General features: G+C 36.3%; 2 protein-coding genes across 2 annotated transcripts in view; one reads left to right on the top strand and one right to left on the bottom strand.

The window, feature by feature from the left end:
- The window catches only part of Cad99C (cadherin 99C), a 121,375-nt gene that overhangs the window by 18,839 nt on the left and 85,999 nt on the right, over positions 1–16,537 (top strand). The window lies entirely within an intron of this gene.
- Positions 10,612–13,329, bottom strand: LOC108779742 (uncharacterized protein C15orf61 homolog). Its single transcript, XM_018547217.1, has 3 exons — positions 13,216–13,329; positions 11,890–12,133; positions 10,612–10,918 (listed from the first exon to the last, which is right to left on the bottom strand). The coding sequence occupies exons 1-3, from the start codon at positions 13,327–13,329 to the stop codon at positions 10,791–10,793; spliced, it is 486 nt and encodes a 161-aa protein (XP_018402719.1). The 3' UTR covers positions 10,612–10,790.

A 16,537-nucleotide genomic window follows, 5' to 3' on the forward strand; every position in this document is an offset into this window, starting at 1 on the left:
TTTTTTTTTTTTTTTTTTTTTTTTTTAATTCGTGGCTCCTTAATATGTTCACGTAATTGCGGTTACATCATCATCATATTGTGACGTGAGATGTATCAGGGTAACAACAGTGTTTCAAGAACATGACATAACGTTTTCGCGAGAAAAAAGAAATCAGGGTGTTACGCGCTCGTTCAAGCGCCCAAATGTTCCCATCGTCGCTTCGATTCTCTTCATCATGCCCGTAATTAACTTTTAACCGGTCGGAGTCTTATGTAAACCCATTCATGCAATTAGTTATTAAATTGATAATTACTCGCCAAAATGGTTTGTATTATCGCTGACACAAACATGCTCCCGTAATTTTTGTCTCACAATTTTCATTTTTTTCTCTTAACTGGTTTGTTCACAAACTTATTATATAATCATATTAAGTCAATATAATTGATAAGTTTTAAAAAATGAAAAATAAAACATTTTCACAGAAAAAGATTACTAGACGAAGTTATCAATTATTAGAGAAAAAAAGATTTTTTAAATAAAATATTAATGTAAGAAAATAAATTACATCTCTTGAATTAAATAGAAATAGAATGAACCGCATAAACCAGCAGGGTAAACAAAATTTAGATTTTTGTAAAGCGTGTGACTTTCCATTTAAAAAAATTTTCATCAATAAATGATTTATTAAGTAAATTAAATCTGTCTCGTTGCAAATATTTTATGTGAAATATGACAAAAAATAGAAAACTGATTCGTAGCTTATTCTTTTTAAATGCCTTTTTAAAATCTTCATAGTTGCTCGCAATATTTTCTTAATTGCAAATTTAGTCGTAACGGTTAGAATTAATTTTTTTTATCGTATTTGTAATCGTATCAGATGCATTACTTTTTTGTCGAGCGGTGTACTTTACGCGTGTCGACTTCTCATTAAAGATAGCAAGCAAACCTCTTACGCAAACCTCTCGACCCGACCGTGAGACCGGCGGCATGGCACCTCGACGGAAGATTAAGAATGGCGGGCCGGAGATAATTAAAAGTCGGCTCGTAAACGCGGTAGGTGCAGCAGTTTTTGCGAAACACGCCGTCGTTAAATTTCGCCGAACTTTCGGGCAGACACACGCCGCGGTGCGTAACGCGAGACGCGTCCTAATGCACCCTCTTGGCTTAATTACTTACCAGCGTAGGCTTTCACAATGCCTCTCCCTTTTCGTAAAGAACCACGACGATTAATTATATCGACGTAATTTTAGCAGCGAAGACCGAGCGGTGAACGTTTCTCCTTTGCATTGCCAATTAGCGAAGCGACGAGAAGACTCGTACGATGTCCTGCGCGATCATTGTGCGCCACCTTGACGATATACTTTCGTCCCACAGCGTCCCTCGAACTGAAATTCAACTTAATTAAGTCGATTTCCTCGAGGAAGCCAGGGAGACACGCTAAGCGGGAGATCCGATTATCGCGCGGCATCCCGTTTCATGTTTCTTATTGTCTGACACATTACTTTGATGCGTGCAAGCGTCTCGCATACGAACATGTATGTGCCCAGCTTGACCATGCAAATAAAAGTTAATGTGTGCAAACTAATCTTGTTTATATTTTTTACTGTGATATCGTAACGTAAAAAATGATTGTAAAGAACCTTGCACTAATTATATGGAAATTTGGTTACATAATAAATTAATTTTCACGTATAATATAGCTTATAATGTAGTGAACAAAAGATGTCATAGACACAAAACTCAATAATGGCTAGTTTTTGAGATATGATGTATCAAAAGTGCTCTGTAAGTTTTATATTTTTAAAAAATATTAACGTATATATTGGACTCTCGATAAACAAACAATCAATTATATTAATTTATATTTTTGCTACATTATAGGTCAAAAACTTTCATTATTAAGCTTTGTGTCTGTGACATCTTTTGTTCACCACATTATGAGTTACATTATATGTGAAAACTCACTTTACCGGGATTCACTTTTTATATAATTAATGTGAAAACCTTTAAGCACTTTAAAAAAAAAAAGGTTAAAAAGAATATTGAACATAAGCCGGAAAAAGTATTTAAAAATAAAAAATGTAACTTTCGGTTTAGTTTGTACAAATCTGATTAAGAGCTTTACGACTTTGTTTGTTAAATAGTTTAGGCTTTTTGAATAGCATTTTCCAAAGCTTGAATTATAAATTTATGTTATTATTTTACAAATTATTTAACAGTTATAACTAGTTTTTTTTACAAAAAAAGGGAGCAATACAAAAAAAAGAGAGATAATCTATATAATATATAATAATTTATAGGAAATATTAAAAATGCTTGATTAATGATATTTAGTTTATAAATCTGATTTAAAAAAACTTTGTAATTTTGTTTTTTTAAATATATTTTTGGTCCTGTTTATGATGTATTATAATATTTTTCAAAACGTAAATTATAAACTATGTTATTATATTTTACATGTACATCGTTTTACATATTTATAACTACTTTTTTACCATATATAAGAGACAGCAACATAAAAAGAAGTTCGACAATCTATAATATGTAATTCGTAGGAGAGATTTAAAGATGTTTCGATCAAAGATATTTAATACAATCGAAGAGCCAGCAAAGTGCAGAGATATTTGCGTGGGGGGATTCAGTTACCATCCCGGGGCTAAGGTTCCGTTCGAGAAAAGCGGAAGTATCCCGAGGTTCTCACACAGCGAAACGGTCAACGACGATTGCGTTCTCTCGCATTCCCAAGAGTGCATCGTGCGTTTCGTTTCGTCGAGGGAAGATTCGAGATTACGTTATTGCGCCCATGCCAAACGTGACGGAAACGCAGCGATGCGTCGAGGTATAAATTCGAAACTCAGCGCGGACGCTTCCACCGTGGCGATAGAGATATAGCCATCGAAACGTCCCCCGTATAATTATCGCCTATCGTGCTAACGTAATTATCAGTTAACGCACTGGAGAGGAAAGGAACGAGCCAATACAGGGACGAGATGTTCGCGCGCGGTTCCGTCCCGCGAGAATTTAATGAAACGATGGAAATAATGGTCGACCTAGGCCTTGCCTTAAGAACGATTCAATTTTCCAGCACGCCCGACTTCCGGCACCGTAAAGCATCGCGCCTCGCGTTCGCGCCTGCTTTTCGCGCGGACGGCCGGCGGGACGTTCGATTTTAACGCGTGCGCGTTCATTACGCGCGGGGCCTCCATTATCCCCCTCCTCCCCCCCGAGGGAGTAAAACCGATACCGCGGCGATTTATAACCGACGGTGTAACCGATCGCCCTATACGAAGTTCCGCGTGTGCCATCTTCGCGAGAGCGCGCGAGATAATTGATTTTCTCGCGTCCGGATTCGCCGCGATTGTCGCTTCATGGCGGATTTCGCACGGGTCATCAACGACGCTTATCTGCAGAGGTACAGTCGGCATGTACAAGGCGTATTTTGCTTAATGTTTCAACATTGATAGGTATCAGAAGAAACGTCAAAATCACGATTTAGGAAGCTGATGCAATTCTATCTCGGGGCGAAGAATTCTGCGAATTAAACGCGTTAGATGGTCGATTATCTTTTCGGATCGATAAACACGTGGGTGAAAAAGTTGTCCCGGTTACGGGATATCGACCATAAGTGACCACCAGTAATCAATGTGGCGCAACGTAACGCGACATTTAATAATCGCGCCGATAGATCAGCGACGCTATTCGCGCGTAACTGTTTGCTCGAACGAAATGTATCAGTTATCGATCGAGCTATCGATGCGTACGATCGCGGCTCGCGGGGACGAAAGAAGGAACGATTCTATTTTGCGCTTGATTTGTGGACGCGCATAAATTAATGCGAATTCAGTAGTCGGTTGTAACGAGATCGGTGAATCAAACAGGCTGCTGCCGGGCTCCATCGGCGATGATTATCGCGCAGCCATACAGTTGCAAAATTGGCGTTAAATTTAACACATTTTACGTATCTCAAATGAATCCGCTTAAATTTTTGTATTAATGTTTAATATAAAGTGAATATGTTAAAGAGTAACACAAATGTTATGTAAAATAATTAACACAAAAATGTAATACTGATACTTTGTAAGTATAAATTGTGAAAATTTTTCTTCAGTAAAATTAATTTTTAGAAAATTAATTTAAGTAAAATTTAATAAGATTATCATCTATGATATGTTGAATTAACAGTATTTTATTCAGTCATTTTAGAATTTATGTTTTAAAACACGTTATTTTTATATTATTTATTCATTTACTCATAAATTGTGTTGAATATTAAGAAATGTTGAATTTCAATTTAATACATAATATAAAAAAACATTGTGTTGAAAACGGTCCACTCGCACGTTCTTGTTAACAGTTTGTGTTGAATATTTTAACATATTCAAGTGTTAATTTAATAATGTAATGATGTTATTTAAAGATTTGTGTTAAATTAGTATTATCGTTAGTGCCATCTTATTCTTCTTCATTTCATAGTATTTGAGACATGCAATTTATGTTAAATTCGATACATTTTCTCCAACATGTACAAAATATTTAAAACAAAATCACGTGATGTTAAATTTGCATTCAAATATGTTAAAAATTTAACACAAATAACAAGAGTGTACCGTTTTTAATAAAAACAAAATGTTTTTTACTGTGTTGGATTTGATAAGGTCGGCCGCGCATGCAGCTAATAGCGATCGAAAGAACCGACATAACGGACGAAGGGCTCCTAATTCCGGCCGTGACGTGACTCACGAGCTCTCTTCGAGGATGCGCGATTATTCGCGAGTGCCCGGAGCCGGAAGGCTCCTTCATCCTCTCTCTCTTTCTCTTTCTATGGTAAAATTAACTTGCCTTCGATGCTCGGGCTCGATCCGACCGAGATAAGCGACGGTAAACCGTGGACGGTCCGTTCATCGACAAACTGGCGATCGTATCCGCTTGTAACATGTATTTTTGTGTACGTATGTATGTATTTATATGAGTGCGTACATGCACTAATAAATAAATCGAAAAGAATATTCGTGATTCAGCCGATATCCTCGATTCACCGTTGTGACGGGTGCGATAATAATACCCGATAGATACGCTTTCAGCATGCTTTTAAAATTTACTTTTTTCTTCCCTCCATACTTTGCCTTTTATCTGTTCTCCGATAGTGAAACGAAAGAATTTTGAAGAGAATTTTTATGGGGCACATTTTTACGGGTAAACTAAGAAATTCTATTCAAGGATGAATTTTTCTAAATGAATATTTATTGCAAGAAATCACCTGTAAGTTTATTATTGGATATTATTAAATTATTAATAGATACACTTTTAAGTACAATGACTAATAAGCGAATATCAGATTACAATACGTTATTAAATGCTAAAGCATTTTAATGACATTAAACTATCATTTTTTCCTTTGGAGAAAATTGAAAGGCTATTTCTCAGTTTCGATACAAAGCCGTTCGTTCTCTTTATAAAAAAGGCCATACCCTTAAATGTTAAAAGCGTGACCAGAGAACCTCACCCGGATATCATTATTGCATCCATATATCTGCACTTCACCGGATGGATGTGGCTGTTGATGTTATCTCGTGTGTTCCGGAGCGTTATTATTTTGCACGGTGCGTTGCTCCATTTATAACTTTTCTTTCTGCACCGAAAAGTAGGTTCGAGCGAAAATGCGAGTACGACAAATGCAACGTCATGCGCGTAGCTCTGCGAATCGAAAACAAAAGTACGATGACATTGCACATCCCGCTGTGAGGTATTCGCTGAGCAAGTAGGCACGCATACATCGTACTTTCGGGTCACGGGGGCAAGAATGATCGGCGTGAGGTAAATTTACTTTAATAAGACTGGTAAAATATAAACCCTTTTAATGTACAGAAATAGTATTTCTGTATAATTTCATGCTCAATCAGTTTATTGTTACGAAACTTATGTGTATAAATTTAGATTTCCGCAATCCAAGAGAGACGAAAATCGAATCTACCAAAAATTGCTTTATAAAGAATTATTCTGACAAAGTAAGCATTTTGAATTCATAGAAATGAAAAATTGATCTTAAGTTATCTGAAATCAGAGAGAGAGAGAGAGAAGAGAGTTATCTAAAATCACTTATTTTAGCCACTTTGAACATGACTGTTTATATTCACAATACGTAATGGCTTTCACAATTTTTGTCTCGCAAATTTTACGCGTTGGCGTCGGGCCGATCGAAACCTATCGAAGCGTTTAATATCGCCGTAGATTCCTGGTTACGAGCAGACACTATCTTTAGAATAGCGCCACGATCATCAGGAGATGCAAATGTAGCACGCTTGTGAAGCCTCGCGCGAAATTAATTGCGTGTGATGCAGATATGTCGCTCCGAGAATTTCTCTCGTTCGTTTCGAACATGGAATTGAAACACATGAGCTGCATATGCATATATTAAATTTAATCGCAGAGAAGCATACGAATTTTCGAAATTCGAATTGACAGCGAAAAAATTGATTACAAAATGTTTATACAAAACAATTTTTTATATGATTGTTATTCTTTTTTATACGGATATTTTTGGATATCATAAATAATTTAACTGTTACGCTAATAATAGCAAAGATTTGTCATAGTAATATTAAGAATATAGTTGTGTTTTACGAGAAAAATAGAAAAAGAGAGGAATTTAACGTTGCTTATTTGAATAGTGAACATTTCTTATATATTTTGAAAATATAAATTTTAAATTCAATTCAATTAAAAATAAACATTTAACAGCTTTCAAGACGTTATTTAATATTACGAACATTTTAAATATCACAATTGCATAAACTCCATTTCAATATCTACAATGTCGCTCTAGATTAGAAAGGATAACGGGCATGCAGGAAGCGAAATCGCAGGAAATAATACGTTGCAATCGGGTCTCCTTCGTTCCTATCAATTATTCTGTCTTTCGTCGTTACGCGATGTTATTTAGCGACTACATCGGCGTGGCGAAGCGTTCGGTTAAGCCCTATGTTATCGTTATCGCCATCATCCTGTCCTGCAAAAACGAGAAGCCGCCGTTCTTTTCAACCAGCGACTTTTACGACGCCAGTCGGCTTACTGTCCCGGCAGAAACGCTTGCTCCTTACACGCGCCGAGATGATACCATTAATATGTGTAGTTGCACATTCTCGATATGTAAACTCGATCTAATCAGCATAACTAGCCCTTCACAACGTTCCTAACGAGCTTCGTAAAATTCCCACCTTCCCCTATCTTGCTCCTTTTCTTCCCGTCGTCTTTCATTCCAATCATCCTCCTACTCGAGGAGATCACCTGGAGCGAGGAACTTGAGAGTGCACCCAACCGACCTGGCACTATAAAACTTTAAACCGTTTTAGAAAATCTCGTTATCTGTTAGATACCAAATTTAATGAGCGTTGAACACTCAAGTAATTCCGCGAATTGAATCAGTTGATAATCGTCATGCATGAATGCACTGGTTCGTGGGACTTGATCAGTGAGATAAAAGTTAATCAGTACAAGAGAGACTTTTTTAAGATTGATTTTTCGTTAAAATTGCTTCGTAACGTTTGATATTTTTCAATTGATATTTTCTATTATTTTTCGAGCAAGGACTCGTAAACATTGCGAATATATGTATGTACGAGCTGTACGACAGAACTGTCGTCGCTATCTCAGTGAAATCCAACCAATCCTGTGTTGTTTTATTAATTCTAGTAGAGTCTTACGCAGTTTACTAGATACCTACTTGAAAATATTATTACAAATACGAATCTTGCATATACACCTAAGTAAGTATCTCATACCTCGAAACAGCTCCACGTTTCATATTTCTTAATTGTTCTTACGATAAAGCTACTCCTTTATACTTCGAAGGAAAATAATACGATATACACGATCGTTACGTTTTTCGCTCTCTCGCAATACTGCTCGGATTACGCCTCGTTAATGGAAGACGAGAATATTGTTGCGTGTCCCGAAAAGGCAATAAGAAGATCGAAGATGTTCATGGCGGGATGCAAGGGTGAAAGTATGTTAAAATGTGAAAGCCAGCCGCTAATTAATACTTTTTTTTTAATCCGACTTTATATTAATTTTATTTGTTTATAGACGTAATCGGTAAGCGATAAATGACTTCTGCGAAGTGCGTTGTGCGCGTGTCACCGACGGAAGCGTCGTTTACATTCGAAACGACGGAAACTTTCCAGTGTAATTACAAATGTCGCGGAAAAGACCCGAGATGTCATTGCATAACTTGACGGTGTGCTAATGAATTTTTACTTATCACCGGTTCCGCAAGATCCAAATATTACGGCACCTGTTGACAACGCTTTTAACCTGATCTGTTCGCAAAAAATCCCAGGTCACTGTTGATTCTCTCCATTTACTTTCACCACGTTTCGTTTCTAGATTCGATACGGTTGCAGAAACTACCGCGATAACTCATTATTAATGTTTGAACGGTAGTCATGTATTAATAGCTGACAGATCGTTAGTTATATTTGCGGCTATTGTACATAAAATCTCGTGATATTTACAGTTTCAAAAATATTTATCTCAAGTATGAAAAAATTGAAGTAAAATTAATGAAGCGTAAAATTATATAATGGTAGGTACAAAATATGTAATAAAATACGATAGAAAGTTTGTAGTTTTCTTTTAATCTCTTCTCTCTTTCTCTAATGTTTATAAAATAGAAATCAATTATATAGACATTGGATTAGAAAAGAGACGTGTAAATATTTATAGAATCTGCAACTAAACTAGTATATACTTTTGAAACTTATAAAGTGAGATAGGTATGTTATTTGATATTTAGCGAAAACGAGAAAGAGTCTTGTAGTGCAGTTTAATGCAAGAGTAAAAAAAAAAAAAAAACATCTGTAGTTAGAATAATTTTTAATCGCAGAAATATAATGAGTTTACAGAAATTTAGAAATATGTTTTATCTTTATAATAAACAGTAATTTATAAGTCTAAGAAGAATGCAAATTATAAATATACTTATAGGATTCTTTATTAAGTTTAAAGCAAGTTATTTTTAACATTGTTGTAATCAAAGCTTGTGGATAATCTACAATTTATCGAATCTGTGACTATTGGAGTGCATCTTTCAGAAGTGATCTAAAACGACAATGTGTTATCTGGTATCTGTCAATTCAAATTAAGATGTACATATGCGTTCGTTCATCATAACGTACGTGCAATGCATCGATTGTAATTAACCTTTACGGATGGGACAGCCATTACAGTGATGCTGAAAGTTAATTTTAAAGCAAGGAATACTGGCAATGAAATAATGAATTATAATGTCTTATTCAGGAAAATCTATAAGACTTTAAAAATAGACCGACGACTACCATGGGCGTAGCCAGGAGAAAGTAAAAGAGTGCTATTGTTTTCTAAAAAATTTTAAAAAACAAAAATAATTAAAATTGCTTAAACGGACTATGTTTAACGTATTGACAAAAAATAAATTAAAAAAAAAAAATAAATTAAAGATAAAAGTTATAGAAAATTTTTTGAAAATCCAAGACGGCTATAAGTGTTATATATATTTAAGTTTTTCCAGTTCGAAGAATCAAAGTTTACAATTTTAAGAGAAAAAGATAAAGTAAATTAGTAAACTAAATGTGATTCTCTGATATTTACCTGCCAGCGCAATTAATTAAAATATTGTAATATGATAGAAAATAACAACAAAATACCATTCGACTATTCTTCTCCCCTGCAAGGTTCAACAATTTCAATTGTAATTTGGCCTCTCCCTTAAACAAAATCTTGGCTACGCCCATGCTCCGACCCTAAAGGTTAATACAAATTATTATACTATATATCGCATTGGTCATGTGCGCTCGTAAATCTCGAATTTCAACACCAATGGTCGGTAACGCAAGAGTTTTCATAGTCGATATTACGCACACGTCTTCCACGGTAATAAGTGCGGAGCGAAGAACTACTTGGCCGAGTCATTAATGCATCATTGGATCACGGGGGGAGAACACGGTACTAGTCGATTAGAAAACCGTTCTAACTATATGTGCGTTCGCACCTTGTTTCACGCATGGATCGCCGCCGGCCATCCTCATTAACGAGACCTCGCATTATCGGCTGCGTCGTCGAAGTTTCTAAAGAGCTCGCGTTTATATCCTCTAAAGCCTGACACGAGACTATCGCGATCGCCTGCGGATTCACATACGTGACTGGCGTCACCGTTGATGAAAGCCTTCGCTATTCTAATTGACTGATGGATGAGGAGCTATGACTAGCACGCGCAATCCGTTGAGTCAAAAAGATGACTAAACTAGCTTTTATAATTTTATAATGAAGCAAACCTTGACTTTCATTGTTAGCTCATCTTTTATTTGCGATTGTATTTTAGAGATTCACCACATATGACGTTTTAAAACCTCATCCCAAAAATTTCATATAAAAGAACAGTTGTTGCAAGATTTAACCTTTATTAACATCTTAACTCCTTGACTTTGTCATATCGAATCATTGAATAAATTCCTATCGTATATTCTTTTGCAAGAAAAAACGACACTGTATCAGAATCGCTATTTTCAACTTTTTCATTTTCTCGATTAACATTGGAGGTCGTATCTATTACGGATAAGTATAGAATGTTCAGACGACTGGGAGCTTCTTGCGCCGCTCGATTCTCTTTTCGTTTTGTACTTGAGAACTCGATGGAATAACGAGAAATAAGAAAGGGTTGAAAAAAGAAGCAACAGTCATCGGGTACGACTTTGTATTTCGTTGCCGTTAATGTCATCTCCGAGGAAGGCCACGATGCGAAACCCGACGCAGATTAGCGATGTAGGGTGCAAGTCTCAGTACTGCGAACCTTTGTCCTCTGGTAGCAAGAAATAGATCGTCACATCACCCCGAGGCGTCTTCACGATCTCGCGGTGTCGGATAAGCTGCGTCGCGGCCAGTCCATACATCAGAGTAGGGATACCTGGTACATCGAACAAATGTAAGGGGACAAAAAGTCGGAAAGGGGGATTATCAAGTCGTCGCATTGCTGAACCCGTTCGCCATGGCTAATTCCAGATCGGTAGAGCACTCAATAAGACAAGACATTGGCCGTGGAAGGACAACGTGCTCGTCGTCCCACGTTCCTTCTCGTATGTCGGAAATTAAACCGAATAAGACCGCGGTCTGTGTTGCGACGCCTTGTTCCGATCGTTGCTTTCGATACAGACTGAATTCAATTAATCAAGCGGCGGTAGCTGTGAATTTACAGTGAGTCTCACACAGTCTCGGGATTGCCGATCTTGGTGGCAAAGAAATTTTTTCACGAATTTCTGTCAGTATTTTTGTTAAAAATTTTTGTGATGCTGTCATACATATAACTTTAATCTCAACTTTTAAATCAAGATTGTAAAAAAGAAAATGAAAATTTCTCTTGTAAGAATTTAATTAAATTGAATTTTCTGAACCCCCCCTTTTCTTTTATTTTTGATCATCAAAAATAATTGATACACTAACAAAAACTGCAAAATTTTAATATATAATTCTTTGAGTAATACTAAATAAACATTTACTTACAGTAAATAAATATTTACTCGATAAAAAAATTGATAGTTAAATCAAGTTAATGGTTTTTGTATTAAATAAATATGTGTTAACATTTAGTAAATATTTACTCAAAGAACTATTAAAAAGAGTATATTTATTAAAATGCAGTTTTTCACTGTACGTTTTCTGCATTTCAATTAAAGTAATAACCCTTATAGATTTTAAAAAGCACTCAAAGAATCTCGTTAGAATTAATATCGAAGATTCCATGACATCTCGTGTTCGCGGTAATTATAGGATTTACGAGCTCGCCGGTTTATCGCATCCGACCGGAGTAAATGAACAAGGCCACCTTTTCGAACGCGGATTCCTTTTCTTCACGAGCGTCCGGCTACCCTTGCAACCTACCAAGGTTCAATATCTTGATCGCCTTGAAGAATCTGTCCTCGCCACTGAGATCCTGCATCGGCCGCTTACTGCAGTGATACTTGATGTACGGGAAGCAGCCGGTCCTAAGTACGTGGTAATTGCTGCCGCCCGCTGGCCAATTGAAGTGTGACATTCCCCGCTGATCATTCACCACGTCGGCGTATCGGACGAAGTACGAAGTCCAAGGGGGTTCGCCGGTTTGCAATAGGTAGCTCGTTAGGACCTGTGTTGCAGATACCGCAATCACGTCGGGTCACTTTGTGCACGCTGACTGATCGAGGAAGTATCCTCGGGGATCATCGCGAGCACGCGGGACAAAGTCGCGACCGTTACATCCCGTTACGACGTCTCTTCCTCGACGCGTCGACTCGTTAACACCGCCGTCAAGCTGGCCCTTCCGGCTTTCCGTGTGTATAGAAGAAATTAACCCGTCGCAAGGAAAGTATGAAAAGGAGGGATTTTAAGAATTTGCGCATGCCATTCGGAAACGACCAGCCAGTCGCTATAATGTCGTTTCTCAACGCACTATCATATTACTTGTATATTTGCCGTTTCACGTTACCGCAGGACGGATTAAATTGCACCGGCAGAAGTAACTTTGCACCACAGTATAAAATAAGATTCTAGAATTATCCAATATTCAAAAAAACAAAAAAAAAGGAAGAATTGCAACGGATACTTTACGAAGATTTCAAATTTATGAATAACAATACATACTTATAACAATTACATACAAAAGTTTCTATTGCGGCACGGATTAAAGCAATTTTTAAGTATGATATCGAACGCGAAGTTATATATTTAATAATAAATAACTTTAATAAAAGAGTCATCTAATATCTGCTTAAATAAAATGCATGTCAATTTTATAAACAATATTTAAAACCGCAAAAATGAGCAATTTTCCTACATTTAGAGAAGTAAAAATATAAATTGAGTTGCTCCATCTCCGGAGAAGTTTTATACCGCAAATTTATTTCAAGATGGCAAGAACGCTCGGAAAGTAATTTGCAATTTGTGCAATTATTCGATGGGATACACAATATACTTGAAACGATGGATTCTTGGGGTCTGTTCGACTGGGAAGAATCACGTGCTTATCACGATCGTGCGATCGCGTAGTGCCGCGGGAATGGAGACACGCGAAGTGTAACACAAGTGTGTATTGTTATGTAACAAAGTATCCGGGGAAAGTGCGCAGAGCTCCTGAGAAAGAGAAGATCTCTTTTGGATCGAGAAAAAATACAACGCGTAAGATAATTAGGGGAGTGGCCGGATTCATGAGAAACCGAGAGACCCACTAACCTCTGAAGCCAACGGTTCCTTCTTCTTCCGGAATGTCTTCATCCAGAAATTAACATATCTCGTGGTGAACAGTGCTCTCGATTCGATACTTGAGTTGATTATCCGTGATTGCATTTCACTGATCAATTCCTGATCAAATCTGCGCGATCTTTATTGATCTTAAATTTTATAAACAAATTTTGTTGCTTAATTAAAGTAGTTTCTTTTAAATTACAAATCGTAAAATGAAAAGATACTTATCAAACATAATAGAATTCCTCCTTTTGAAAATAAATAATGTTATAGGAAAGAGAACTCGATAAAATATTTTATTTTTTATGCTAAAACACTGACATAACGAGAACTATAACAACAATAATTAAAAATTAGATCAGAAATTTAAAAAGAAGAACAAATTTTGAGATATTTTTTCATAAATAAAGTTGCAAAGGTCTAAGCGATTTTCAAATCAATGAAAGTGAAGAGATTTTAGTTAAATTTCATAAACATTGAAATATTTCATATTCTTAGTTAATTTTACTTTAATAAAAGTATCGGAAAGAGCTTTAGAAGGTATGAGAAAGAAGGAATAAAATTTTTGTTGTCGAGAGAAAACAGTCAATTTAAGAATATGCTGTTGAAAAGAGCGGTGATGCTTTTAGGAGAGTCTGTACATAAATAGACGATGATAGAAGTAATCGCATCATATATACTCAATAGTATCGCTTATCGACCCGCAGGGTAGGAATTCGTCATGGGACGTGTCGTTCTGCCTTTCTAAAATAAACGCGCGGTAAGAGAGTCGCTCAAAATGTCAAGGTTAACAAGGTTCAGTACGATCGCACGGTGGAAGCGATCGTGTGTCCCGCGGTGTAACGTTAGCGTTTCTGTCTTTTACGCGTGTTCGCGTCAGAGCGGAATGAGTAACAACGTAATTGATGGCGCGCGCGCGTCAACTTTTGCACATCAGCGTGCGTGAATTCGCCGCTATGCGGTTCTGATTGCTTCATCGAGGTAGTCGCGAAGTTCCAGGAATACTTTGAGCGATGGGTGTCGTAATTGTACGAAGTTGGATTACCAGTTGATGCTCGACACGCCGCTATTCACGCTATGTAGTTTCATCACATTTGAAAACGTTCAATTTTGCCGCCAATTTTTACTAACAATTGTTTAAAGCCCATTTCCATTAATATAGTATATATTAACTCTTAAAGGCCTATTTTGTAACTCTTAGTAACGACTGTGATCTTGTAGCGTTATATTTTTTGCGCAGCTTTTTTACCATGTATAAAACCTACGCAATGACACTGTAACACTACAGTTACAGTCGTTAAGAGTTACAGAATAAGCTCTGTAATCTCGGTTTAACTTAACGATATTCACAGATTATTTTTGTTTCAAGACCATCTGAAGTAATGTCTTAGAATGTTAATCCGTGATTGGTTTATGACATTTTATGACTGTATTGGTTTTAAATATAAGAACCGTTTGAATACCGTTTACAGAAAAGATGAAGAATAAATCGAACCAAAATTAAAGTTATAACTTATATTAGTGAAAACACAGATATTAGTGAAAAGATACTGATCCTACGTTGTTCAATTAGTATAAAATTCTTTCGAGATCTATGCGCACTTATTCTTAAATGGCAATAGAAAGTGAATACTTTCTACTGCTTAATAATAGTCAGATAATCGGAATTGCATAGATTGAATCTCGTGTTCTTACTCACGTTTCGAATTACGATGGGGCGATAACTTTCTGATCTAATTCTTTCTTATTGTTACGATAGCACTTGAAGAATATATATATCGCACTGCGAATTTAAATTAACTTTGTGCAGTCGCGTTTGTGGCATTTCATACTTTTCTGCTGTCGATATCAATCAAATAAATACAATACAATACACGTTTCTAATTAGTTCTTATCTATCTTACGATTTCTTTTCGATATTAATTCTGTAAAAATCATAATAAATATCTGTGTACGAAAAAGCTAGAAGTCTTTTGCTAAGATTTCCAAGATTCTACTACGTAATTCTAGTAAAATCTGTTGTATCTATACCGCTGCTCACTCTTTCACGCGTGCGCGAGTCTTTTGTGTCGGCAAACAGATGGCTGCAGTCATTGGACCAGTAGATGTTGCTCGGTGCTGTTCACTTGAGGACTCTAGAGCTGTACTTGGTACAAATGTCACAAGTATCGACACTCGCGATTTAGAGCGCGCGTATTCTTGCACGGATACACAAGGCATACAATTGTTTTCTTTCACGATTGGATGAAAATACAGACGAAGATAAAGTATTACGTAGCATGTGCTACCCGGTGGTTACATAATTGGCGTGACACGGAACTCAGAGCGCCATCGTCGTTCAGTATCGATTCTGTATAGCGCATGGCGGTCTCTTTGAAAGGTTTTCTCCGTGTTTAGTATTCTTTGGATCTTTTGCGCGCAATTCGTATGAAAGATTGAAACCAAAGTGAGAGTAAAGTCCTATGAAATTAATCTTTGACTTATTCACTTGAAAAATTATGTGATATTACATTTTTGTTGTTTTTTAGTTTATTTTTGGTATTGTATTGTAGTGTTTTCTTTAAGAAATAAACATGAAAATCACGATAAAACATCGTCAAATTGTCATAATAACCTATAAAGAATAATAATTTTTTAAAAGAATTATATGAAACAAAAATAATAAAAATGACATTTGATCATTTTTAAGAATTTTTTTTTTTCAAAGAGAAATAGTATATTTATATATATTATATAATTAGTCAATAATTTTCTATTAAATTAAAAAATATTTTCTCTTTTTTGAGTTGTTTGAAATAAGAGAGCGATATTGTAATTAAAAATTTGTTTATTACAAAATACTTTTTGGAAATGGAAATTAATTATAATCTTACGTGCGATTCTTTCAATTTTAAGTAATCCCTTAATTCCGCCGTATATACTTTGTATTGAAAAGATTAAAATGCAAATCAAAGTTACGACGACCCAAGATAATTTGTTGCCATGTGTTTTATGTACCATTGTTATACTCTCTATCCCATAATTTTCACGCGACAGGCGTGGCGGTCCTCACTAAAGCATTCCCTTCAATAAGACCGTCCAATAATAGACCATTAAGAAACGCGGATGAGAAACCCCTTCTAAGCACTTCCAGGTGGTAAATATACCGCCGCGGCCTCGTGGCATGAGGTCAGACTGTCCAAGCAGCAGCCTTGACGGGCTATCATTCTCGACGAACTTGCGGTACATCTTGTTTTCTCATCTCCATCCACGCTGGCTCTTTTTCTCGTGTTTACATCGGTTGGAGCCACGTCTTCTTTTTAAGAGTGGT

The sequence above is a fragment of the Cyphomyrmex costatus genome, unplaced genomic scaffold (assembly GCF_001594065.2).
Source record: "Cyphomyrmex costatus isolate MS0001 unplaced genomic scaffold, Ccosl1.0 scaffold61, whole genome shotgun sequence".
Lineage (NCBI taxonomy): Eukaryota > Metazoa > Arthropoda > Insecta > Hymenoptera > Formicidae > Cyphomyrmex > Cyphomyrmex costatus.